General features: G+C 35.1%; 1 protein-coding gene across 17 annotated transcripts in view; it reads right to left on the reverse strand.

Moving 5' to 3' along the window:
- Nucleotides 1-23007, reverse strand: part of LOC149534678 (serine/arginine-rich-splicing factor SR34-like) — a 38429-nt gene extending 15422 nt beyond the window's left edge. For 3 of the 17 annotated variants that reach the window (XM_089806676.1, XM_089806672.1, XM_089806664.1), the window contains exons 1-13: nucleotides 22905-23007; nucleotides 21116-21212; nucleotides 20909-20974; nucleotides 13002-13076; nucleotides 12767-12902; nucleotides 12612-12658; nucleotides 12453-12510; nucleotides 9828-9877; nucleotides 9591-9647; nucleotides 9332-9477; nucleotides 9164-9244; nucleotides 8854-8934; nucleotides 8183-8263 (exon numbers count right to left, since the gene is read on the reverse strand). In XM_089806676.1, the coding sequence (XP_089662802.1) occupies nucleotides 8183-8263; nucleotides 8854-8934; nucleotides 9164-9244; nucleotides 9332-9477; nucleotides 9591-9647; nucleotides 9828-9877; nucleotides 12453-12510; nucleotides 12612-12658; nucleotides 12767-12902; nucleotides 13002-13076; nucleotides 20909-20974; nucleotides 21116-21202 (965 nt within the window). In that variant the 5' untranslated portion in view covers nucleotides 21203-21212; nucleotides 22905-23007. Of the gene's footprint in view, nucleotides 1-8182; nucleotides 8264-8853; nucleotides 8935-9159; nucleotides 9245-9331; nucleotides 9478-9590; nucleotides 9648-9827; nucleotides 9878-12452; nucleotides 12511-12611; nucleotides 12659-12766; nucleotides 12903-13001; nucleotides 13077-20908; nucleotides 20975-21115; nucleotides 21690-22760 lie in introns of those variants that run through there. The other 14 variants (XM_089806677.1, XM_089806673.1, XM_089806665.1 and 11 more) reach the window with 10 other exon arrangements.
- Between the last annotated feature and the right edge of the window lie 1374 nt (nucleotides 23008-24381).

Below are 24381 nucleotides of genomic sequence, written 5' to 3' on the forward strand. Positions count from 1 at the left end.
TTCTCCTTTCTTGCTCCAAATGATATGTAAGATTTCCAATCCATGAAATGGAATATAAAAACATCATGGAGGACAAGATATGTTAAAAACCATATCTTCCTCATGCTTTTATGGTCCTAGACCCATAACCCCTAACACAAGCAACACTAAACAAACAACCAAAACCTCCTAGAATAGATTGAACCTAGTCAGCTCCACCTGGGAATTTACTCAACATGACCTGGAGAGGTCCAAACTCACTCCTGACTTGGCTAGAGTCATTACATGCCAAAATCAAACTAAAATCAAAACAAGCGGCTTTGACTAGGTGCTCTTGCACCAAAGCTGCATATTATAATATAATTTCATCGATCATTCCCTTCACAATACCAATATCTAGGCAATGTAAGGGGCAATACTTTGGTAAAGTTGAAGTAGTTTAGCAGATTGATCAATTTACTCATTAATTAGGTGAATAAATATATTACAAATCTCATATTAAGTTGGAATTGCAATTTTAGGGCAAAAATATGGAATGAGTCATGACCCAAAGAGGGTCATTACATTCTGAAGCTTTTGCAACTTTTTCAACAAATCCAATGGATGACATGAATGAATAGATCTAGACTTCAACTTATTTACTACCCTATCACACTTCTCAACATTCTTCCTACCTTTTCCATTAATTTTCAGCTGAATTTCCTTCAAACTTCTATCTTTCAAATTAGTGATTCTCACTCAAATATTTATATCTTAAGGTTCAAGATTACTTGAAAGGGGGGTGTGAATCAGCAATCTATCAGATTCAAAAATTTCAACCACTAATCAAATAAAGTTCATCCAAAACAGATCTTGACCATTAAAGCATTCATCACATGCATGCAAACTTATGAAACTATCCTTAGGCAGCATGAGAAGCATCCACACAACACAATAACACTAAGATTTTTCACGTGGAAACACTTGGTCAGAGGGAAAAACTACGCTGAGAATTAGTACCCACAATTATTTTGTACTCTTCTGAGATGCGCCCAGTTAAAAGCTTAGTCCTGTTAGGAGTCAACTAATTAAGGGATTTGATTCTAGCCCTGTTAGGAGACACCCAGTTAAGGGATTTGCCTCTAGCCTTGTTAGGAGCTCTACACTGTTAGGAGTAACCACGTTGGAGGATTTCTTACTCAAGTTAAAAAGTAACCCGATTAAGGGGATTACACTGCAGACCTGTCTTCAATCAACCATAACTTTCTCCATACCTGTGTGCAGTACCTGAAATTACACATACAACATCTAGAGACAACTCTGAGTCTCCCATATCAACCACACACTCTAACTCAACACACAAATCAACCGCGCACTTGATTTGTATCCTGCAAAGTATAGAACAATACTCCCCGGTAAACAGTTAATAGCCAACCTTCAAGTTGGCATCAATGACAACACAATAACTGATCTAATGACCATCAAACATGTAGTATAACATCTCTACAATACAATTTGCATCAGTTATGTCAACAAAATATTATTCAAACAATAATCTAATCAATCAACTTTTCAAGATTCAAAGTACCAAATTAATTACGCAAATCAACTCTAATCAACTATAGTTTTCATACCAATATTGGAAATAATCTTCAAACATTCTTTCATCTTTGTCTTGTTCATACATCACGGTACCTCTAACAAGCCCATTATATGGTTCAACATCATTTTCATCAATAATAGGATTAAGAATACCCTTTCTATCTCCTCCTACAATATCCACTCAGATATGAATATTCATCGTCATGTTGAATAGTTCCTCAATTATTTTCTGCAACATGGCGTTGACCTTGGCCTCCATCCATCCTTTCAAAAGCCATTTTATAAGCTGTGGCAAATTGCCTCTATTTTGTCAATTTTCTTACAATCAACTCAACAGGAGCCTTATTTTCAACACTCACTACTTGAAATTTGGCCTTCATTGACCACCTTTCAGCACTACTTTGATACCAATGCTATGAAGGTGGTTGGGGGTCCAATTAAGGACTATCAAAGCTTCCTCAAAAATGAGACAACTTGACACAATGAAATAAACCAAGATACACAGAGAATAAGTTTTTATTGATTAAACAATGAACTAGTTGCTGACTAGATGACTGTCTCGGCTACTGTCCTCAAATGATATAAGACTTATCTTTATATACGAGGAGAAGAAATGATCTGTGTTGAGCAGAAAATACTAAACCAGCATAACAAAATGTGATAAAGATCACTGACCCCAAAGTCAATAGATTTGATCACTGATTAACATTGTAATTTGGCACATCACCTTCTGTAGCCTGTAGGTTCATAGGCAATGCGCACAACCACCACTTTCTATGCACCTTGAGCTAGAAGTTTCGAAATATGATGTGGTTCCATAGATGACCCCTATTGAGAACCATAATGAAGTAGGTATCATAATGACAAGTTTCAAATATGTAACACCTAGTCCAAAAAGTTATCATCGTACATACAATGAACAATCTGATATCAATCCAATTTAGCTACTCAAGATGAGAAACATACAACGATCAGAATCTATGAAAATTGGATGGAACATTCTGGATGCTTGATACAGCTCATGTTTCAAACTGAAATCCACAATCTTCAGAATTAGTTCCCATGTAGCACATTTAAGGTTTGCCATGTCTGCTATTAGCTTATTACAGACATGAAGCTTTGAACCAAGCATAGATGTGGTAACTTGCAATGCGCCAAACTCGACGGATGTGCCTGCAAAGCATCTAGGAATAGTAGAAACTATCTACAGAACAAATATCAAAAGAAAACATTTTTTGTTGTTGCAAGATCATTCTTATACTCCAAATTCTCCTGCATCAAAACTGGGCCGTGGATTATCATAAAAGCATGATCCCATTTTGTCAGATTCTCAATTGTGCACACTTATCCAACTCTAAACAGATTAGATACCTAAGTGGTCATACATTTGCATCTATAAGGTTTAAGACACCACTAAATCTGCAGAACTACTTTAAGACATGGATTCGCCTCTATGCTATAGGTTGACAGGCTCCATCAACTTTGTTTTCAAATGCCTGTGCTCTTACATCCTCCATGCTTTTATTCACATTTCTTGTTTCAATACTCTTCAACAGTTCAAAACTTGGTGTCTTCGTATCTCTAAACCTGCAGTGAAAACAAAACCATATAAGAATCTTTGGAGTTGCTCTTCTAGTTCCAAGCTGGTTTTTTTCATGTGGTTAAGGTAATCATTCATATGTCTTCTGCTTCTTTTGAAAATAACTTTGAAAAAAATATCCATTAATTCTCCTTATTGATTTGTAAACTTCTTTTGATCTTCAATTGTGAAACTTGTTCTGACAAATAGGAAGTATGTTAACAACTTTAACACTTAAGATGCTTGTAAGTTTTTACCTCCCTTGAACAACGGGTATAGTTTCCTCTGACAGCTAAGATGAATGTGCCTGCCAGATTCTGACATGACTTTGTAACTTCCATTATTTATTGTAATTTCATAGAATTTACATGGAATTCCAACTTGACTGATGTCATCATGACAATGTTTTCACCATAAATACAGCCTACTATCCTGACAATTACATTTCATTTTTTCACACAAACTTTTTTAACACTATTCACCAAGAAACAACATATTAATATATTATCGTTACATAACTTTCCAATAACATACAGGCTCTAATGTTTAAAAAGCACCAATGAATCCATGTGATTCATATACGACCTTTATTTTAGCCATATCAAGTGTCTGGGTCTTTAAGTGAATAAAAAATTATAAGATTTTACTAAAAAAGGTATTTTATTGCATGTTGTTGAGGAATGAAACCTACTCAAGACATAGTATTCGTGATCAAGCACAATCAATGTGTGCTCTGAATAGATTTCACATTCTGATTAGACTCTAGAATGAATAGATCTCAAACAAACAAATCCCAATAGATTCAAGGAATCATAAACAAGAGACAAGCCTGCTCTTCTTAACCCAGCATGGTGATATTAGTAATTACTGGCTTGAACATTATCAGTAAGAATTCTAACAACAGGTGCCAAACAATTGTTATTTTCATCTGAATGGAGATGTTAACAAGCAAAAGATGGTAGCCATTTTGGGTGCTGCACCTTGATATGTATGCAACATTTGTTAACACGTATCAAATTGAATGCTCCAAAAATACATATATGGTAAGCATCTACTAGAAGAAGGCAGAATAACACACATGATAAAGCCGGCCACAAGAAGCTAAAGCACTGGTCCATCTGTGCCTACTGTAAGATGGGCGGTGATTATCATAAGGACTTGGTGTGAGGTTTTCACAACTCTCAAAATCTAGATTCTTTATTATAACTCCTATGAAACTAAAAACTATCACAAACATCCTGACAGTATTTCTATAAATTAAGGTATAAAAAAGGAATTTATACTTAAATGGTATATTTATATGAATCCTCCGCCCTCCAAGTTGAGAAATTTCTAAGTATAGAAAGCAAGTTGTTGAGAGGAAAATTCCTCTGAGCATGTCAGATTCCACTTGCTCCAAAGAAAAATTCTTCTGACCCCCGAAATTCCGCCCATTGCAACAGAAAATTCCAGGTGCATTTGGTGAGATAAAAGTAAAGAAATTACAAAAATATTGATTTTTGAGGTTGAGTTGCCCAAGAGGAAAATTTCTCGAGGCATGGGGGAATCAGCCAGCCTTTGAAGAATTTGTATTCCTGTCATGACTCTAAATTCTGCCCTTGTATGGAATGGAGAAGCAAGATAGAGACCCTTGAGCGGAACACAATTGTACAACAATATGACCTTAGGAATGAAAAGGTAAGGCAGTTGAGTTGTTATGAAATGGAACATGAGGATGGAGGAGGAAAAACCATTCAAGGTCAGCGGATTCTGCCATGCCTTGAGGAAAATTCCTCTCACCATCAAGATTCCGCCCAAGCCTAGATTGAGTGAACTTAAACAAAACCAACCCAGCTGACATTGTAGTGAGAAAAAAATGGTCGATGGAGGGAGCTCTGGGGGGGAATTTTGAGATGAAATATTGAAATCAGATGTAAGAGGAAAATTCCTCCAAGACAGGTGGATTCCGCCTTGCCTTGAGGCATACTTATCCCTCTAAAAACTAAGAACCCCATGTTTACATGGAATTAGAAAAGACAAGGTCAAGGCCCGATATGCAATCCAACAGTGATCTGATTTAGGGAAGGAAGACAAAGGACTGAATTGGACTAAGTTTTAGGAAAATGAAGATTGAGGAGAGATGAGAAATTCAAAGTCCTCCAAGCATGCTAATTTCTGTTTTTAGAGGCCTAAAACCCAAGCCACTTCCCTTTCAAATCACATGGTGATGAATGAAATGAAGTTATTAATAAAGGTAGATGAGGATTTTCCTTTCAGAGTGGCGTATTCACCACCCTTAAAGGAATCTCGATTCCTCCAGCATGTTAGAATTCCACATTTGGCATGGCAGATTGTAACATATTCATGACTTTCCCACAAATGATAGTTGAAATCTGAACTTGCGAGAGCGAATCAGTAGGATTTAAAGGGTTTTTTGAAGGTGAAAAAGTGGGAATAAGAAAATTTTGAAAATGAATTTTTTCCTCTTGGAGTAGAAGATTCTAGTCCTAAATTCCTCTCCCATGCACTAATTCCGCCCCTCTATAAAAGGCTTGGCCAAAAGCTATCCATAGCAATTTCATTGGAAGGGGCTCCAACATTTAAAATTCATCATTTTCCTTCTGATACTGGGCAGCCTTGTGTTTAAAAAAATGAATTGAACAAAATGTTTTTATTGGTTTGGAAAGGCAAAGTCAGCCTGCATGGGTGATGTGCCTTTTTCAAGTGCAAATCACCTATATAAAGGGGAGGAGGAGTTCATTTTAACATCAAACCAAGTGCAGTTTTATGATTATCTCTACTCAAGGCTGCAATTGTCTCACTAAGGTAGCAGATTATTCCCCGAATTGGCAGCAAATTCTTGAAGAAACAACAAAGTGTCTTGTGAGCATCTGTTTTGGGGCATTTATGGGGCAGAATTCTTTCAAAGGGTGGTAAGAGTAAAATCAGAGTGTGACATCCATTATAAGATTACTTAATATCCCATATTTTGAGTTAATTCATGTTAAGTTGTCGGATCAAGATTATTTTGGATTGCAAAAGGATACAGAAACTTGATCTTGAACTTGGGAGAATTTAATGTTTAATGTTAATATGATTTTAATTCATGAAATTCTAAGATTTCTTTCTTTCATTACTTCATGAACTTAATGCATTTTCCTCCTTTGTTTGCAAGGTGAATTTTGAAGAAGGGTTACCTAGGAACGCGAAGAGATGATGCAAGGTCAAGCTCAACACTTCAAGCAAGTGGATAGGGCAAACTTCCAGCCCAAAGATTTCAGATGAGAAGGACTCGAATCAAGTTACCCAAGGCAATTTGGAAGACAAAGCTCAAGTTCCAAGTTGCAAGTACAACCAAGTTCAAGTCATAGCAATAAGAAAATTTCTAGAAGATGAAGAAGATTCGAGAAGATGAAGCTAATTGGGAATATGCCATCAAAGTTATAGGCTTGATAATGTTGAGTATCATATTATCAAGAGATATTTTCTCTACATCAAAGGATTGATCAAGTCTACATGATTAGGATAATGAGGCACCTAGTTGTCTTCTACCAATCAGAATTTTCCAGTTACACATGTTTCAACCAAGTGTGACAAGTGTACGATTTTCTCATTGGTTTTCAAAAGCAATGTAACTTTCATATTGGTCCCTAGATGCTACCTTCATGTAATTGGTTGACAGTATGGCAACCCTAATTAGGGTTTGTAAGGTGAATCTTGGCCCTCGATCTTGGATCAATCTTGGCCCTTCATTGTAATTGAACATCTATAAATGGCCAAGGCCTTCTCATTTGTAAAAATTAGAAGAGTGAGTTAGTAGCTAGAGAGCTAGTAGTAGAGTTAGATTAGGCAAGCTAAGGAAGAGACTTGATCAAATTATTGCTTTTATGCTATCACAGTGATTGATAATTCATTCTTGGTTCTTTGTAATGAATTACTTAATGTAGCTTTGAAGTGTTGCATAGTTTTCTCAATCTTTCACTCGGAGTAGTTTTTTTTCATTTGAAGTAGTTTAGTTGAATGAAAGTAATTGTGGATGTTTAATTGCTTGACTCGAAAAAAAAACGGACCACTAGCCTCTTGTTGATTGTAAGTGTGCCTTGTGTGGTTAGCTGATGATTTAAAGCACTTAAATATAATTTCATTGCACATTGTGAAGCTGAGTCTTTAGAAGTGCAAGCAATGGATTGAACAATGTAAGTCCCCTTAGTGATTATCAACAAATCACATCATTTCACTGAGCAAGTATCCACCATTGAAGGAACCTTGAAGTCATTCCATGATCTTACTTCGCATGCTTACCATTAGAAGTGACCTTATTTAAGAGAAGGTTTAGTATTTGATGTTTCACTTCAACACATTGAGTGATTAATTTTGTAAGTTGTAGTGTTACAAAACTCCCATCAACAGGACTCTAGCACTCCCTCTTCTTCTATACATAGCAGTTGTATTGTAAAACTTAAATTTTACTACATTTACCCACTTCAAAAAAGAATATCCCATAAGCATCTACTAGAAGGCAGAATAATACATGATAAAGCTGGCCACAGGAAGCTAAAACACTGGTCCAACTGCAAGTATTGTGAGATGGACACAGATTATTATTAAGACTCTAGCACTCCCTCTACTTCTATACGTATCAGTTGTATTGTAAAACTTTAATTTTTTGACAATGTCCTACTCCAAAAATGAATAACCTCTAAGCATCTACTAGAATGCAGAATAACCCATTATAAAGCTAGCCACAAATAGCTCAACCATTGGTCCAATTACAAGGACTGTAAGATGGACAGTGATTATCATAAGAACCCTAGCACTCCCTCTACTTCTATACATAGCAGTTGTAGAACTTTTAAAATTTTCCTACTCTGGGATGAAAAGACAATCTAAATAAGGGTCAAGCATGTGCTAAAAGAATGTATGTGAAGATTTGCATGTCAAACTCCTGCTATGTGTTTCATTTGCAAATTGTCCATTGTTTTAGAAAGGACGGTAATGCTATATAATTACAAAGAGAAGTACAGTATATGCTCTGTTCCCTAAACAGAAATAAAAGACTATTACCCAGATATGGAAGGTGAATGCAGTCTTGCTCGTGATGGAGATCTTGATCTTGACTGAGATGATGACCGTCTTGCAACTTTCCTGCAAAAACATATTCAATTTTTAAAATAAAAACTAAAGCAGTACTAATTGTTCCAAAAGAATTTATGTCTGGAACTAATGAACAGCCTAAGGTTCTGAGAGAATATCAAAAATGTGATAACTGCCCTAAAAAATTGCAATTAATTTAATAATATCAATAAACAAGGTTTTAAGCAATCTAATAACAACTAAAAGTAAAACCCAATAAAATTGTAACCCAAAATTAGATGTCCTTGGTTGTTTAATTTCACTGAGAACTTTTTTCAGTCTTGCCCCAAACCCTAACCAATTTTTTAACCATTTTTTTCCAATTTAATCCTGAAAATTTCTAAAACCCTATCTTTTGATTTGTCATATTACTCCCAGAAGAGTTTTGCTACTATAATCTGATTCAAGAAGACAAGATTGATCCACACTCAATCATCCAAAAGAAGTTATGAGCAGCAGTAACATGACTGAAATGTATATGCAGCCTTATGTCTCACAATTTTTTTCCACTCTTATTTCAAAAAGAAGGCCCAACACACAAGACATAAAAAAGAAAGACAACTACAGCCTCTGTATTCTAAATAGGACAAAGAAAGTAACACCTAGATATGGAAGGTGAGCGTGGCCTTGATCGTGATGGAGATCTTGATATTGACCGAGATGGTGACCGCCTTGCAACTTTCCTGCAACAAAACTTCTGAACTTGAAATAGCGAGATGGAACAATAATAAGTGTTCCAGTGATAACGCACAACCTAGAAGGATACAGGAATGTATACAGTAATGCATGGCCTAGAGAGATAAAAGAAAGTATCCATGTCTCACTTTGTTCATTCCTGTCATGAGTACAAGGTGACAACTATTTTCAAAAGACAACAAATACACAAGTTAGTCAAGGTATTATGAACATTACCTTGAAATGGATGGGGAACGTGTCCTTGATCGTGCTGGTGATCTTGATCTTGAACGAGATGGCGACCGCCTTGCAGCTTTCCTGAGAAATAATTTCCAAACTTTTTATAGCCAAGGGATGAAACAAACATTTGAATGCATCCCATGTGTATATTAACAACACACATACCTGTTACTCCTGCCAATGCTGCGGCTATGACTTAGGCTGCGGCTATTACTGCGGCTGCGGCTGCGGCTGCGGCTGCGGCTGCGGCTGCGGCTGCGGCTGCGGCTGCGACTCCTAGATATGCTCTTTTTACTTCCATATTCTCTTACCTGTCCAAAATTTAGTTCCAGCATAACTTGTCTTTTAAGCTATTTAAATAGTCCAAAGACACAAAGATTAAAGAGCTCCCTGTACATATACATAGAAAAATAAATGTACATGCCTGGATATAAGACCGAGAAAATGCATTCTTGAATTCAGAATCGTCAAGTTTTCTGACCTGCATTCAATAAAAATTTAAAAAATAAAACATTAACTTTGAATATTAGATAACGCATGTCTCCCCGCCCATATCTCAGTAAAACGTGTAATTATTACATGTGCGAGGTCTGGAGAATTGAAAAAGTTAGGCAATCGGATCCAAGGAAACAAACAAAATGCTAGAATAAAATCAGCTTACAGCATATTTCATGTCATCTAGGTTGGTGTAGTCCACAGTTCCACATGTACCTATACAGTTAAAGCCAATGTCAAGACTACAACCAAATAACCACCATCCCTAATCAGGAATTGAACAAAACATTAAATAAAAATGTCTCAGAAATAGCCTAAACTCAATTTATCATCTATGACAATAACAAATAAAATATAGATGAAAATTGTAGTGGCGTGTAAATCTAAATTCTAGAAGACAACAACAGTAGCCATGATTTGCCTAGAATTCTGAATCAGCAGAATAAATAAGATAAAATTATTAAATGTTCAATGAAACTTCCAGGTTTTGTAAATGGGCAACTCATGTCGAAGCCAGAAATTAGTGGAGTCAATATTTACTCCTCAACTAACACACTTATCTGTCAAAAATGTTCCTTTAAATTGACTCATCAGACATAAGGTATTTGGATCAACCCTAGTTATTAGGACACAAAGACAGAAGCACCACTACAGGGATGGGGAAGCCAATCCAATTAGGGTACAAGTAAATTAATAAGGAAACAGCTATTCTATATGTAAATGTAATCACTAGAAATTGTGGGTACGGGCACTGGTACGTCGTCTAATTTCCTATAGTGGGGTTTCCTGGCAACTGTCGAACAGCCTAAAGGATAAGAATTAAAGAACTTAAATATTATTGAAATCATCATTTGTGTGTAGCATAAATCAGAACTTAATTAAGTACATATCTTCTACCAAATAACCAACGAGTTGAAGCCCCTAAAATAGTAATGCACTTGAGGAAGTTGTTTTGACATGTGATTTATGTTTCCAGTTGTCTTGCTTCCACAATTGCTTGAATTGCAAATAACAAGAAAGAATTAAAACATGTGTAAGATTTCCTGCTTTTTCCTCCAGAGAACTTACTATTTTCTCTCTTCTTTCTTGTTAAGATCCCCATTCTGCAAACTTCATAAAGATTGTTATCTAACAGCAAGTTAGAGCAGCGCAGTTGCACAAATAATAATGTCCAAATTCTAGAGATTCCACCAGGTCATAATATAGTGACAAGTTCAAGCAATCACTATCAATAAACAAAGTTGCACCCAAAAAGCTTTCAATGATCATTGTCGTGGATTGTGGAAACTTAACATCTTTAATTGTGGCACAGACAACCAATGTTTAAATCCCAGCAGAGAATGCTCTGGTATGAATCCTCCCTACAAGACGGGGTGGAAATCTCAGTAACTATGGTGTAGCCCACGGTATGCCTGGTAGAAGGAAGAGAATCCTGTTCAATACAGCGGTAAATTGGTGAGCTTGTTTTGCAAAGAACCAAATTTAAAACCAAGCATGGGTATGGTCTTGGTATAAAGGCTACCTACACAAGACTGTGTGCAAGTCCCAGCAACAATTAATCATATGACTCACAGAAAGCACAGTAAGTAGAGAGAGTCCTGCTCAAGAAAAATGGGGCCCACGCGTCAAATATGAAAAAAACACATTCCTGTGTTGCACAAGGCTGGGTATCAAAAAGTGAATAATGCTAAGCTTACATTTTTAGATGAACAAATCTCTTTAAAATTTAAAAGTTCAGCGTACTCTCTTATTCTCATTCACTATCAGTATTCCGATACCCTGGTTCTTTCTCAATGCCCCTCTCATATTTTCCACCTTCCTGACTTAACTTTAAGATCATGAAAATCAGCCCCAGATAATTACAATGTTTATAGCTTATAGGGAGATAGGCAGGAAACTTCTCTACCCCTTCTTGGGCATGCATATGCCCATTTTTGTATGTGTATCTGTATTGGATACTGAAACAATATGTCATGGATACACGTTGAATTCCCTACCACAAAGAGTGCCCAAAAATCCTTAATTTTTTGACTGTGTCAAATACTATGTGATATGATTTTAAAAATTTTGACATAAATCTTTCTTAATGTAAAACAAACTTCAATGATTCAACTTTTCTTGGCATAAACAAAAACCTACACCGAATGGGGAAGACAAATGAAATCTTTTTCCCTTCCAGCTAGCCATTTTTGGGGGTTATCTTCCAGAGCAACTCTAAAATATTATAAAAATTGTAAATATTTTTTTGAACTTATAATAATGTATGTAGCAATTGTATGTCTATATTGTTTTTGAAGTAATAAAAAAATATATATCCTCTAATAACTTAGAAATTGTGTTAAATATATGTGTATTTGTTTTTTTATGAATGTTGTATCCAACCATAGCCATACTAGGGGTTTTGTGGGGGTCTAAAAAAAGGATGTATCCATTTCCAATACCATAACCCTATTTGTATCCATATCCATATCCATGCAACTTTTCCTATAAGAAGTCAAATACAGAAATAAAGGTCTATACAGAATTGAAAGTGGAAATCAATCCAAGAGAAGAAAAAATGCATGAAACAGAAATGATTGTAGCAAATAAATTTTTTCAAGAATATATACAACTCTGGAAGAGAAGATAGCTCATATACTGCTTAAAGCTACCAAAGTATAGCCTATTCACCGCAACAATGAAAACTATAAGAAACTACTCCTTCAAATCTCAAAATCTGTGCAGGTGCTCAAATATAATTCCAAAATACTACAATCCTTTGAGAATTTCTTAGAGGGAAAAAAAAAATTACCATTGCTGTCACGGAATACTTCGGCATAGCAAACATCACCAGCTTGTCGCATGTGGTCCTGAAAAAAATTTACATGATATGATAAACCTTGGTAAACTACATATAGCCATTTATTAGCCTATAATACTTTCATAATAAAAAAACTAGAACATATCTCACCTTGAGGTCCTGCCAAGATGCTGATGAAGGTAACCCAGAGACAAGAACTGGAGAAACAATACAGAAAAATAAGATAGTATATCTCATCAAAACAAACTCCAAATTCCTACAGCATGAAAGAATACACCCAGAAAAGTTCTCTCTTAAATGTAAACCTCGGTAATCGGTACGTCTGGAAACTCCACCTCCTCGTCCACCACGTCCACCACCACCACCACCACCACCACCATTACTGTAGCTACTGGATCGTACAGAGGAAGCCACCCGTCGACCTCCATGGGCAAGTTCAACCTGTCATGCAACAAAAGAAAAATGGCATAATATACCAGAGATTTCTAAAGGAAACAAAATATTGATATCAAGGTTCACATTAAAAACAAAATTTCTTACCCTTATGCGATGACCATCAAAATTATAACCATCACGACCGCGAATAGCATCTTCTGCATCCCTTGCATCTTCAAACTGCATTTAAAAAATAATCATAATATACATCAGCATCCTTACACCAAGCTTTACAGAAGTATTGAAGTTTGGGATCATTAAAATTTTAAATTGAGCTCAGATATACATCTGTGCAAGGCAGGATAAGAAATTTAGAAAATTTATTCATTAGCATCCAACTAGCAAGAAAAGAGACTGCTGATATAGATTAAGAACTAGTAAAAATGCTTACAACATTTCTGCCCACCTATATAATTTTGATCCGAAAACATAATAAATTAAATAGGTTTTTTGCATGACCTGTGCAGGGATCAGTGGTGAGAAATTCGTTAAACATTTTGTATAAGTAACAGTAAACCATCACAAAAACAGTTTCTGTTAGATTCTGACAGCCCCACAGGAGGAGGATAATTTTAACGAACAGTCAAGGATACTTGAAGGCCTAATTTGCATTAACCTAGATAAATACAAATAATAATGAGAATTGGGCACTCTCCTCAAAGGACCAAAAATTGGGATCCATGTCAGAATAAGAAACTGACTGTATAAGTTGACAATCTTTAAGCAGCCATCATCCATCAACTCTCAGTTCAATTGGATGTCTATTTCTGTCTAAGAAGGGAATACTGCTGTATTAATGGGTCATAAAGGAACAATTTTATTTATAATGGTAGAATTGTAGAATTTTGTATACCTTCTGATGAAAGGGAATCACAGCTCAAGAGTCATACTCATTCATAACTAAGAGTTGTTCTTAACATGTTTTAATGGTGGCCAATGATAATATCCCGTCATCTTAATCGGAACTTTAAATATTTATTTTTATTTCATCATCTCAACTTAATCGTCATTGAGGCTGTAATCTTGTTGGTAAAGGTAGCGGTCTCATGTCAAAGGCATGACATGTAAGTAGAGATGTGATATTTATTGAGTATGGAACCACTGGCACCAGAGATGAATACTGTATGTGATAGATTAGACTGAATATACCATCAGATGAAGAGGTAGTGTAAGAAAAGAAACAAAACATTTCTCCAATTGTGGTTGCAGGGTATATTTCATCTCCATCTATTCATTCCTCTCGCTTATAAGTCACGAGGAGAGAATACAATTTCTTCTTTAGGGGATGATCACTTAAAATATCCTCCAAGCCCATAAATCCATTCAGCACCTGCAGAAGATAATGCACATTCTTTGAATTTTGAAATCAACTTGCAGCACCTTCTTCATAAGTATTTTTGTGTGCTAAATTTCAATCAAATGGATTTATTATCTATATCATAAGTGGCCTAGAAGTACCCTTGCAAACTCAAAACCTAATGAAATAGTAAAATCTGTCCGGTGTATTAAGCCATTGTTGAACACCTTTTGGAGAACCCGACTCTTTTTGCAAAAGCATTCATGGAATGTCTAGAAACACACCAAACAATAGGAGTACAATGCAATCTTGAAAAATGATATTTAGGTTCTTGCAGATTGTCCCCTTGGAGTAAAGAACACTAATTAAGTATGAAATTCATAGATATCTTTATAAATACAATGCATCTTTTTGCAAATTAAATTGCACAGAAAGAAGGGAATGACTACAAGAAAAGTTCTTTTCCGTACTGCCAATAGCGTACAATTAGACCACTTCTTGATTTTGATCCTTGAAATGGTTGGAAGCTCCTTCTTCTGGTTGTTAGAAAGTACATTCTTGAATGAGAACTCCTTGTAGTATTTATACATGACTCAACCTCAAGGCTTGGAAATTTGAGCTTGTTAATACAAGTCCAAGGTATGTAACATAGTAAAAGCCTGTGCAGCAAGCATGTACCTAGAGCTTGGTATCCAATGATCAATAGTTACATTATAAAATTGGACTACAACACAAATGATTCAAACAATGCTTTCTATATACAAGTTCAAGGCATTCTTATTGGTACCCTAGTTTCCTATGTGAATGCTCATCTCACTGTTGATAGTCATGACAAAGTGAATTGTTCTGTGAAGAAGGAATTACAGAAAGAGCTTCAAATCACCAATCTTGACAATCTTATGTGCTATTCAGGAATTGAAAGTGGCTCAATGTGCTCACACTATCTCCATTCCCTAGTCTAATTATATCTGTCATAACAAACAAGTTTAGCATACAGATGTTAAATAAGCCCCATGAAAAGCAACTTGAAGTTGTCAAAAGATGATGTTGGCATTTCTGTTAATGGCACCATTTATAGACAGTTATTTGGTAGTTGAATATACTTGTTGACTAATCAGCCTGACATTTGCTTTGTATCTTATGTCAGAGCCTCGAAAAAAGTCCCTGGCATTCAGCCAAGCACATACTTTGTTACCTTCAACCAACAAAAAAATATGGCCTTCAATGTTGTCAGAACTAACATCACCAACTTGATAAATATTCGGATAAAAATTTTGATCATTATATTGATTACAAAGAATACATTTCAAGTTACAAAGTTTTTTAGGGTGGGGGCCCTAGCTCGGTTGGCTAAATCTTCCTTGTTGCAAGGGGTTGGTCACAGGTTCTAGTCTCCCCTATCCCCGTGGTACCGGTGGGCGTGTCGCGCCAGCGCTACCGGTCACGTTAAAAAGTTTACTCGGCGCATTCAAAGAGTAACAAATAAAAAAAATAAAAAATAAAAAAAAGTTACAAAGTTTCAAGTTACAAAGTGCACATGGACTCAGCTATTACTTCCTACCCTGTTAAAAATGGGATGGCAAACTCTTCTGCAGAGTTAGAAGATTTTGCAGCATCGGATGCTTCTTGTGAGATAGTTGATGTAAGGCATATAGTTGATGATCTTCAATGTTCATAAATTGCTTCTACTTTCTTCATCGCTAGTCAAAGTGCCACTAAGAGGACTGAGAATCCAATTTTTCATGCTTACACTAAGCATGTTAATGTCACACATCACTACTTGCAAATGCTAATCTCCAGTAAAACTATATATGCTACTATTTTCCTAATGCTGATCAAAATAGTTGATATTAAAGAAGCTTCTTGGTATTTCTTCCAAGTGCTCTATTTAATCACACAGGTCTTGTATCGGATTAGTCTTCAGCCAATCAGATGTTGCCTTTCGATCAAAAGAGAGTATTTGTTGTGACTATGATCAAAAGTATAGTTTATTTGCTTGCAAAGCACTGATTAGTAATCTAATAATTTTGGGGATAAAAAGTAGTTTGAGGCATGAGCACTATCATTTTAGTTGCAGAGGCATTGCCATACAGGCGCCTCTGTACATAATCAGCTTTTTTAGAATTATCCAATACTTTTCTACCAGTCAGGTGATAAATCTTTCCTTTATTTTAACATGGAAAACAAATTAAAAAATTAAAGGAAAAAACAATACCTCAGTATTGGATGCCTAAAAAATTCAAATCCTCTTCACATCTTATGCCTGCATTTCTCCATCATGCCCACATAGTACCAGCTTGGAAATTCCTTGAAATCTAACACAACCTCTGGAATATGACATGTTCATCTCTTTTCATGTACAAGGCCTCATACATATCAAGGCAATAATACAAAGTCCGAAAAAAATTCTTCTGCTGGAAGAATCATTTGAACCATAGAAGCATATAAATCGTTTTGGGAAAAAAACAGCAAACCAGAGGAGTAGGAAAAAAATTTTAAATCTGATTTACAACAAAAAAAAAGTAAAAACTAGAAGAAAAACGGTAAAGAGTTATTGGTTTTTTAAATTAAGATGCCATTTCCACATCATAGGCACACTGAGAGCAAATAAAATATAGAGTTCAACTAGTAAGTTGTAGAGAATAGATTTTCATCATTTCTATAAATATCGATGATTACATAGATAATAAAAAGGAGGTGATCAAAAGTGCGCCTATTAGCTTATACCCTCCAACATCTACAACTGTGCCTTCAAACTTCCTATTGGATATGATGATCTTTTCATTTACCTAGCCAGCTAATGTGAGAAGAAATTGATCCTCCAAGTCTGTTTCCACTGAGTTATTAATAATGCGGTTGAGTAAGCGAACCAGAATGTGCTTGTAAGATGCCATGCTATTAAGTTTTCATTGAAGCACATAATCCATGTGACCAATTTATACAAGGGTACCACTGTAAAAACTATTTGAGAAGCTCAACATTATAAGTTTTCAGACACAAAAAACAAACACTAAAATTAAAATAAACTAAAACATATAGTGAAAGGCATTTTAATAGTTAAAACTTAATAACACAGTTTCTGTACAGTGCTGGATGATAGAGAGAGAGCTACTGTTCCTCGACCAAAAAACTACATAAACATGTCCTGCCATTCCCCACTACGCAGCATATTTTTAAGTTGTATATTTATACATGGGAACAGATAGAAAGGAAGCAACATGGCATGGATCTCAGCTAGCTGCCAGCCACTCAAGGTGGTTTTTGGGAATAATTTGATATACAGAAGTAGCTCATTGGCAAATGGCTGATGCAATACAACAACAATTTGAAAGTCTCTTGATTATCAGACTAATACAGCTAGAGGAAAACCTGCTCACAGCACCTACTCCTGGAAAACACTGAAGGCAAACAAACTAACATGGCTTCCACGCTGAAGGCAAACACTGAGGCGACTGCAAACGACAACTGCAACCACAGACTTGGAATTCAAAGGTTCTGTGGTACCAATAAATAGCAAAAATGGACCTTTTAAGGCACAATTTGGGCAGAGTAGACAGTAACACCATTTCTGTAACCCGATTATTTGCAATTATAATGCGATTTCATGCAAATTAAATGTGATTTTTCCCCAAATAAATCAGACTTTGTTTACCAATTTTCTCTGAATTTTTGGGTAAAAAATCGGCCAAGTCACCGATTTCCAATTAATCACAATTTATTCCCTATTTTTGCTACTATGAATTTTGAACAATTCAAAAATGCTTCATGTACTTTATAGTATCTTCTGACTTACTCTTAAAAATATCAGTCTCCCTGAGATGGAAATTTTAAAGAGCATTTTTTACCCATTTCAGGATTCTGTATAATCTACCAGAAATTTTCTGGTAATGGCAAATTTTGGTGCATTTTGTATTCATTTTGATATTCTACACCATTTATTGGAATTTTCTAGCAATGACATTTTTTAAAGCATTTTGCATCTATTTCAGCATTTCAAAATTTAGATTATTTGCTAAAACTTTATAATGTCCCTTTTTGGGATATTCTTTGATTTTTGCCCTAAAAATGAATTTCCAGCTTAACATGAGAATCAAAATATAATTATAAATTATAATTATAATTATCAGAAAATGACGAAATTTTATTAAAAGTATTCAACTTATAATTTTATGAATAATTCGGAAGTTACTCAGCTATAAAAGAATTTTATTAAAATATTCAACTTATAATTTTATGAATAATTCAGAAGGTACTCAGCTTGAATTTCTGCAAGAATTCTCTTGCAAACTGTCTTGTAGACGATCAATAAATTACAGCACAATACTCAATTGATAAACTTGAAAATTCCTCAGAAATGCTTGCAAATAGCAGTATCAAGGTTGTTTGACCTCGATTTGCCAGAGCATTAAAGGTGGACTGCCTTTCCACCTCGCAGTCTACGTTGGAGGCTTGCCATCCCCCTTGATCAAGGCCAAGAGCATGGAGGGCTGGTCGTCCATTCCAACTCTTGTTCCACCTGATAAGAGCATGAGTGGTGGGCCATGCTCTCATCTCTTATGAACTTGAAAGACTGGCCATCCTTTCTATTTGGAAAACAATTCCACAAAGTGAAACCAGTATCTTGATGCATTTGCTAGAATATTGCCGATTGTTTGGTTTCTCTTTATTGACATTTCTTGAAGGATTGATGAGTGGTGCTTGAATGATTGTTATTTGAATTACTATGACTCGTACCAATTAATTGATTGATTGCCAACCTGTTTGATTGATTCAATTTTTATTTTTTGGTGAGTGATTGAATGACTTCCTCTGATGGATTTGTGAGCGATGATTTAGTGATTGATGACTTGATGTACTGGTGAGACATGATAGAATGAATGCTGATTTGATGTATTACTGTGAGATGATATTTTATATTAATTCTTCAATATATTTCTGGTTATAAATATAGCTGAATATGATGATCTGAATTGATTGTGAATTGTTTGAATCCTTAAAATGGTCTCTCCTTTATGATTTATTATTGGGAGAGGGCCACACCTCTTCATAAAACTTACTGCCCTTGCAAGAGTGCAACATTTCCTAATTAATCACTGCCTGATTAATTTAATGGAATTCTTGTCTTCGGACATGTAGTATGGTGGGTTATGTTGGTTAAGTGGCCATCAAGGTTCAAACTCTTGCTGGGCCACCGTGCTTGTGGGACTTGTGCATTCACTGGGCTGTTGAGCTTGTAGGTTTGAACAAGTGAAGTATGGGGATGAGGTCCCCAAATTATGGCCTAACCAGTTCATAGCTCCAGGTCAAAAGTGTTCACATGGAGCCATAGGGTGTGTCATGCCAAAGTTGCCAATCATGTTAAAAAGTTTACCATGCGCTAATTTTTAAAAAAGAAAAATATTAAATTCTTGCTAGTACATACAAAGGAGCCACGTAATATTTTTTTTTCCTAATGTATTTTCCTTCTAAATTTGCCTTTGTTATAAACCGTGTCTTGCTCAGGCTAAAAAACTCTTCATTGAACTTTTGACCATGCATAACTTGAATTTAGTTGGCGTTTACTTCTCTCAGGCACTTCTCTAAATTACTCGATCTCTTTTCATTCTTTTGTCTTCTAGTGTCTTTCGTCTTTCTTATGGCTAACGGAGTGTGTCTTATTTGGCACCACATTTTATTTCCTTTGTTCATCTACATGACATGTATGAGGGATGCTAGTTCCTCTTGTTCAAGTTTTGGCAACATTATCTGATAAAATATTAAAAATATTACCTCTCAGATAAATTGAGCCCAATATGTTTTTGGGTTATTTCCAAGACATCATGCAGGTAAAGAACTTCTTCAGATATATCGCAATATAATATATTTGTTTAAATTTGTTTAAACCTCTCGGATGTGAATGTGAATGCGATCTGGTGCAGAAGCGGAGGCAGCTGCTCCATTCGTGCACACAGGAAATGCATCAGCATCCTGTGGATGCGCATCAGTGCACCCACAGACCATCTACAGAGTGCGGATACACTTCCTATGAGTACCAAAAGAGCATCCGGATGCATCCAAGGCCCAAGAGACCAAAAAAATGCCCAGAAGAAACTTTTTTCATTTTTTACCTAAAAATTTAAACAGATGTTTGCCCTTTACAATTGATAACAATTTAGATTTTTGCTGCCCATGCCAGAATTTGAATCAAACTATTGACATTAACTATCTGATCATGAGAATCAAGGATCAGGAGAGTCTTTTAAAGCTGAATGACTTGCTTTAAGTTCCCTGAGCTTGGTCAGCCCTATATTTTAACAGTACTTAGGTATTTTATTCAGCAAATCCCTTGCATCATAATCACCTTCTCTACTCTTTACAAATACTTTATTTATTACAAGGAAAGTTGATTTACTGTCAGTTATCATTTGCCATGCAGAGTGTTTACTTGACCCAGATTTAATTTTGTATATTTCTTGCATTTCTTTCATATATATTAGAACTATATAGATGACAAAAGTTTTTGAAATATAAAATGATCTGATTGGACATCTGAAATGAAAAATTGAAATCAATCAGATGCTATAGTTACCTACAGAAACTAAAAATATTACTAGCTATGACATGAATGAAGATTCCCAATAACAAACACCCTAACAACAAAGTAAGAACAAAAAAATAAAACATTGAAATCAATATTGGAATAATAATGCACAATATATGTCATAAAGAGATGTACCTCAATGAAACAATAGCCAGGAGGTCTAGGAGGAACCTTCAGATCAATGTCCACAAGTGGGCCATACTGCTCAACAAGCATGAGTTAGGCCAGTGTAAAATTCATGAAACATGAACAATAAATTTAGAAAAACAACAAGACCATGCCAATAAATGTTGTTGATGCTTCTTAATCTGAAAAAAAAATGGATGAGATTCTGATGCAAACCTTACAAAATAAATCTTCAACTTCCCATTCTTTTATATCTCCTGGCAAATTGCCAACATATAGAGTTCGGCTTGAACGGCTACTCATAGTGACTAATCTGAAAATATCTTACAATGGATTATTATTCTGTTGCACATCAAATAATGGGTCAATTCAGAATTTAAAGTAGATTCACAAGATTTCAAAGTTTTTTAAAACAGCTCTCCCAAAGAATAAAACCTAAAGCAGACCCTCCAAACTCGGTAAATAGCCCTGCCAAAAGCTTTCATACTATGACAAGGCAAACCAAAGTAACTATTGTTATGGCCAAGTAATGATTTCCAAATCCCTCCATCGCTCCTTGTGTTGCTCCAAAAGATTCCAATTCCAGTTTAAATGCAAATGAATAATTCTAACGCCAGCAAATTTGAAAATGATTTTAACAAACAGTTTGTCCCTCTCTTCCATTTCCTTTCCCAAGCATTTGAGCTCCCTCCCAAGACTTTGCATATTCGACATTTCGTATTTTCCCTCCCTCTTATTCTCTCTAACTTAAATGTGCAAAGCTCCTTGATTTGTCCAAAGCGCCTTGCATCTATACCAGACACAGACGGTAGTGTCATACAGTGCAAAAGTCAAACATACTAAAAATATCAATTAATCACCTAAAAACTACTTCAAAGATCCAACTCAAGGAGGATACCGGTCTTGAGAATTTGCAATGAATGAGCAACATTAATGTTTTTAACCCTGAAATCCATTATCACTCATTAAGAAGGGAGTGAAAATTCTGACCGTCATAAGATTGAATGAACAGTCTAAAGAATAAGCAAATGAGAAAGCAATCAAAAAATATGGTGTTGATAATCTTAAAACACAGACTTCTTATGCACAAAAACAATTAGGATATATCTTAAAAACTATTTCCACAGGTATATATTTTGATTTGTTTCAACAGATACTTACTTTCTCAACATATATCTTGAAACAGCTTTGTTGAATCAACATGACCATTTAAAACTTATATCACGTACAGTACAGCAGATTGAAAACGGCTGTCTCCAAATACATGTTTTGAAAACATTATAAAACATGTAGCTTTATTGCACTATATCAAGTCAAGCAAAGTGGAATGAACGCAGTTAGTTTTTAAATATACATTTTATACACAATAATGGAATGGTTGCTTCCATACTCCAGAGTTCTTTCGAAATTTATATGTGAGGGATGATCCGTACGTGGGAATATTTACTAAACCAGTACTCTCCCTAAGTGAAAACCCCACAAGAGTATGGTTCTAAAACGGTCAAAAACTACATAGAAACCTCCTTAAAAATACAACAGCATCGTTTTATAAATTGAAATGCCCATAAAAACTTACCAATTAAAAAACCGAAAATCACAAGATCAATAGTATTTCCTGGAAGAAATATCTTAAATTTATCAGCCTTTACAGACAATCCTTATAGAGTCCCAAAATCTGATGAAAGTAATAAATTTTTTATTCTGAAGATGAAGCCGAGGATTTCGATTCTAGCAACATTCACTTCGAGCTAGGTTTAGAAATCTAGGTTTTCTACTTGCAAGACGCTATACTGATACTTTCAGGCATATATTTAATATTGAAGTAAACATTAACAAGAAAACAATGTTTCAAGGCATATACTTGGAAGAGCGAATGAAGTGAGGATTCGAAATAAAACACCTCGCTGAAATCTCTTGCCTTGTAGGTGACCTGCTCAAATCTGTCCTTCGAAACTCACAAAGAAAAAACGTAACTTGTTCATGGTCTCTGAAAGAAAATATTTACCAGGCAGAAAAGACGATGCTACAGGCAATATAAATTGCAGTACAGTTTTCCCTTTGTATCAGCCTCTGAGGGTTTTTCAGTTTCAAATCCTCAGGATAAGGATTTCCAGCTTACGCTATTATTCGGCTCATATATCTGAAGTTTGGGTTGCAATAATAATTATTTTATTGGAAAATTGTATTTTTGTGCAACTAAATGAAGATTTCTTGATATAAATAAATAAATAAACTAGTCTCCTCAACCTAACCCTGTTTTATTGGGTGTGGTCAGGTCAGAAATGTAGTCACAAGAGTTAAACAAGGCCTCATAGAGCTGAAGTCCTGTCTAATGGACAAAGATGAGGAATGAACAATGATACAAATTTCAGATCGTATAACTTATTGTTCAATTTCTCATGTTTTAGGTGAGCTGTTATCATTTGAATTGGTAAGGATGTAAGGAACCCTATTAAATACTTACTCAAATACCGACTAAGATCATTGGTTGGATTCACGACTTAAGATACCAAATCAAGTAATTTGATTATGCATGCTACTTTGCAGTGTTTGCAAATTTGACAATTGAATTTATTTCAACGCCCCTATGCATGGATATTATAAGATTAATATGTTACAAAACTCTCAAAAAAATATTAAAATTATCAAACCATCGCCATAAATATTAAGGTGCACATTTTGTTAGAGCGAATTGCAAAGATATAAGCAAATAAGGAGGGTTGCCGACCATTATTTACATATTATGTATACTTTACCAAAAAAATAAAACAATGTAATAAATTTGCACTGGATGAAATTTGTTGTCCTTGATCAATAAAGTGATCCTGAATTATATTGGCATGCCAGAGTTATATGGGGGGAATGTGATATTAATACACTGGCAGTTGAGCATAAATGTGTGAGGCAGTAAACGAGGAATTAAGGAAGATGGTAACAAATAATATCTTTCGACGGTTGCCATCATTTGGGAATGATAGTAGAGTGGAAAAGGACTACTCGTAGAAAAAGAAACCATATATATATATATATATATATATATATATATATATATATATATATATATATATATATATATATATATATATATAGGACAACTCCTAGAAAAAGAAACTAGAGAAATACAAACAATGGTGTAGAGATAAAATAATTACAATTTTTTTTTTTTAAATGTACAATCAGACAACATAAATCATCTTCACCTTTAATTCACTTAAGCATGTCCAAAAGAAGACAGAGAAGTTTAAATTTGATCAATTAAGTTTATACTTTGATCAGTAGCTCTCATCTAATAATCCCAATTGAAATGCCACACAATATGAATGAGTAAAGGGTAAACACTAGAGGATTCGGGTTTGCGTTGATTGATTTTTTGTTTTTGTTTTTATTGTAAGGCAAGATCGTATGCAAAAATGGGTAACAATGTACATGGGTCCTAAGATCTCACCCCTTTTTGTTAGGCTTCCAAAATTGGGCATTCCTTT

The sequence above is a fragment of the Cupressus sempervirens genome, chromosome 10 (assembly GCF_028749045.1).
Source record: "Cupressus sempervirens isolate cs-2001-9-10 chromosome 10, ASM2874904v1, whole genome shotgun sequence".
NCBI lineage: Eukaryota > Viridiplantae > Streptophyta > Pinopsida > Cupressales > Cupressaceae > Cupressus > Cupressus sempervirens.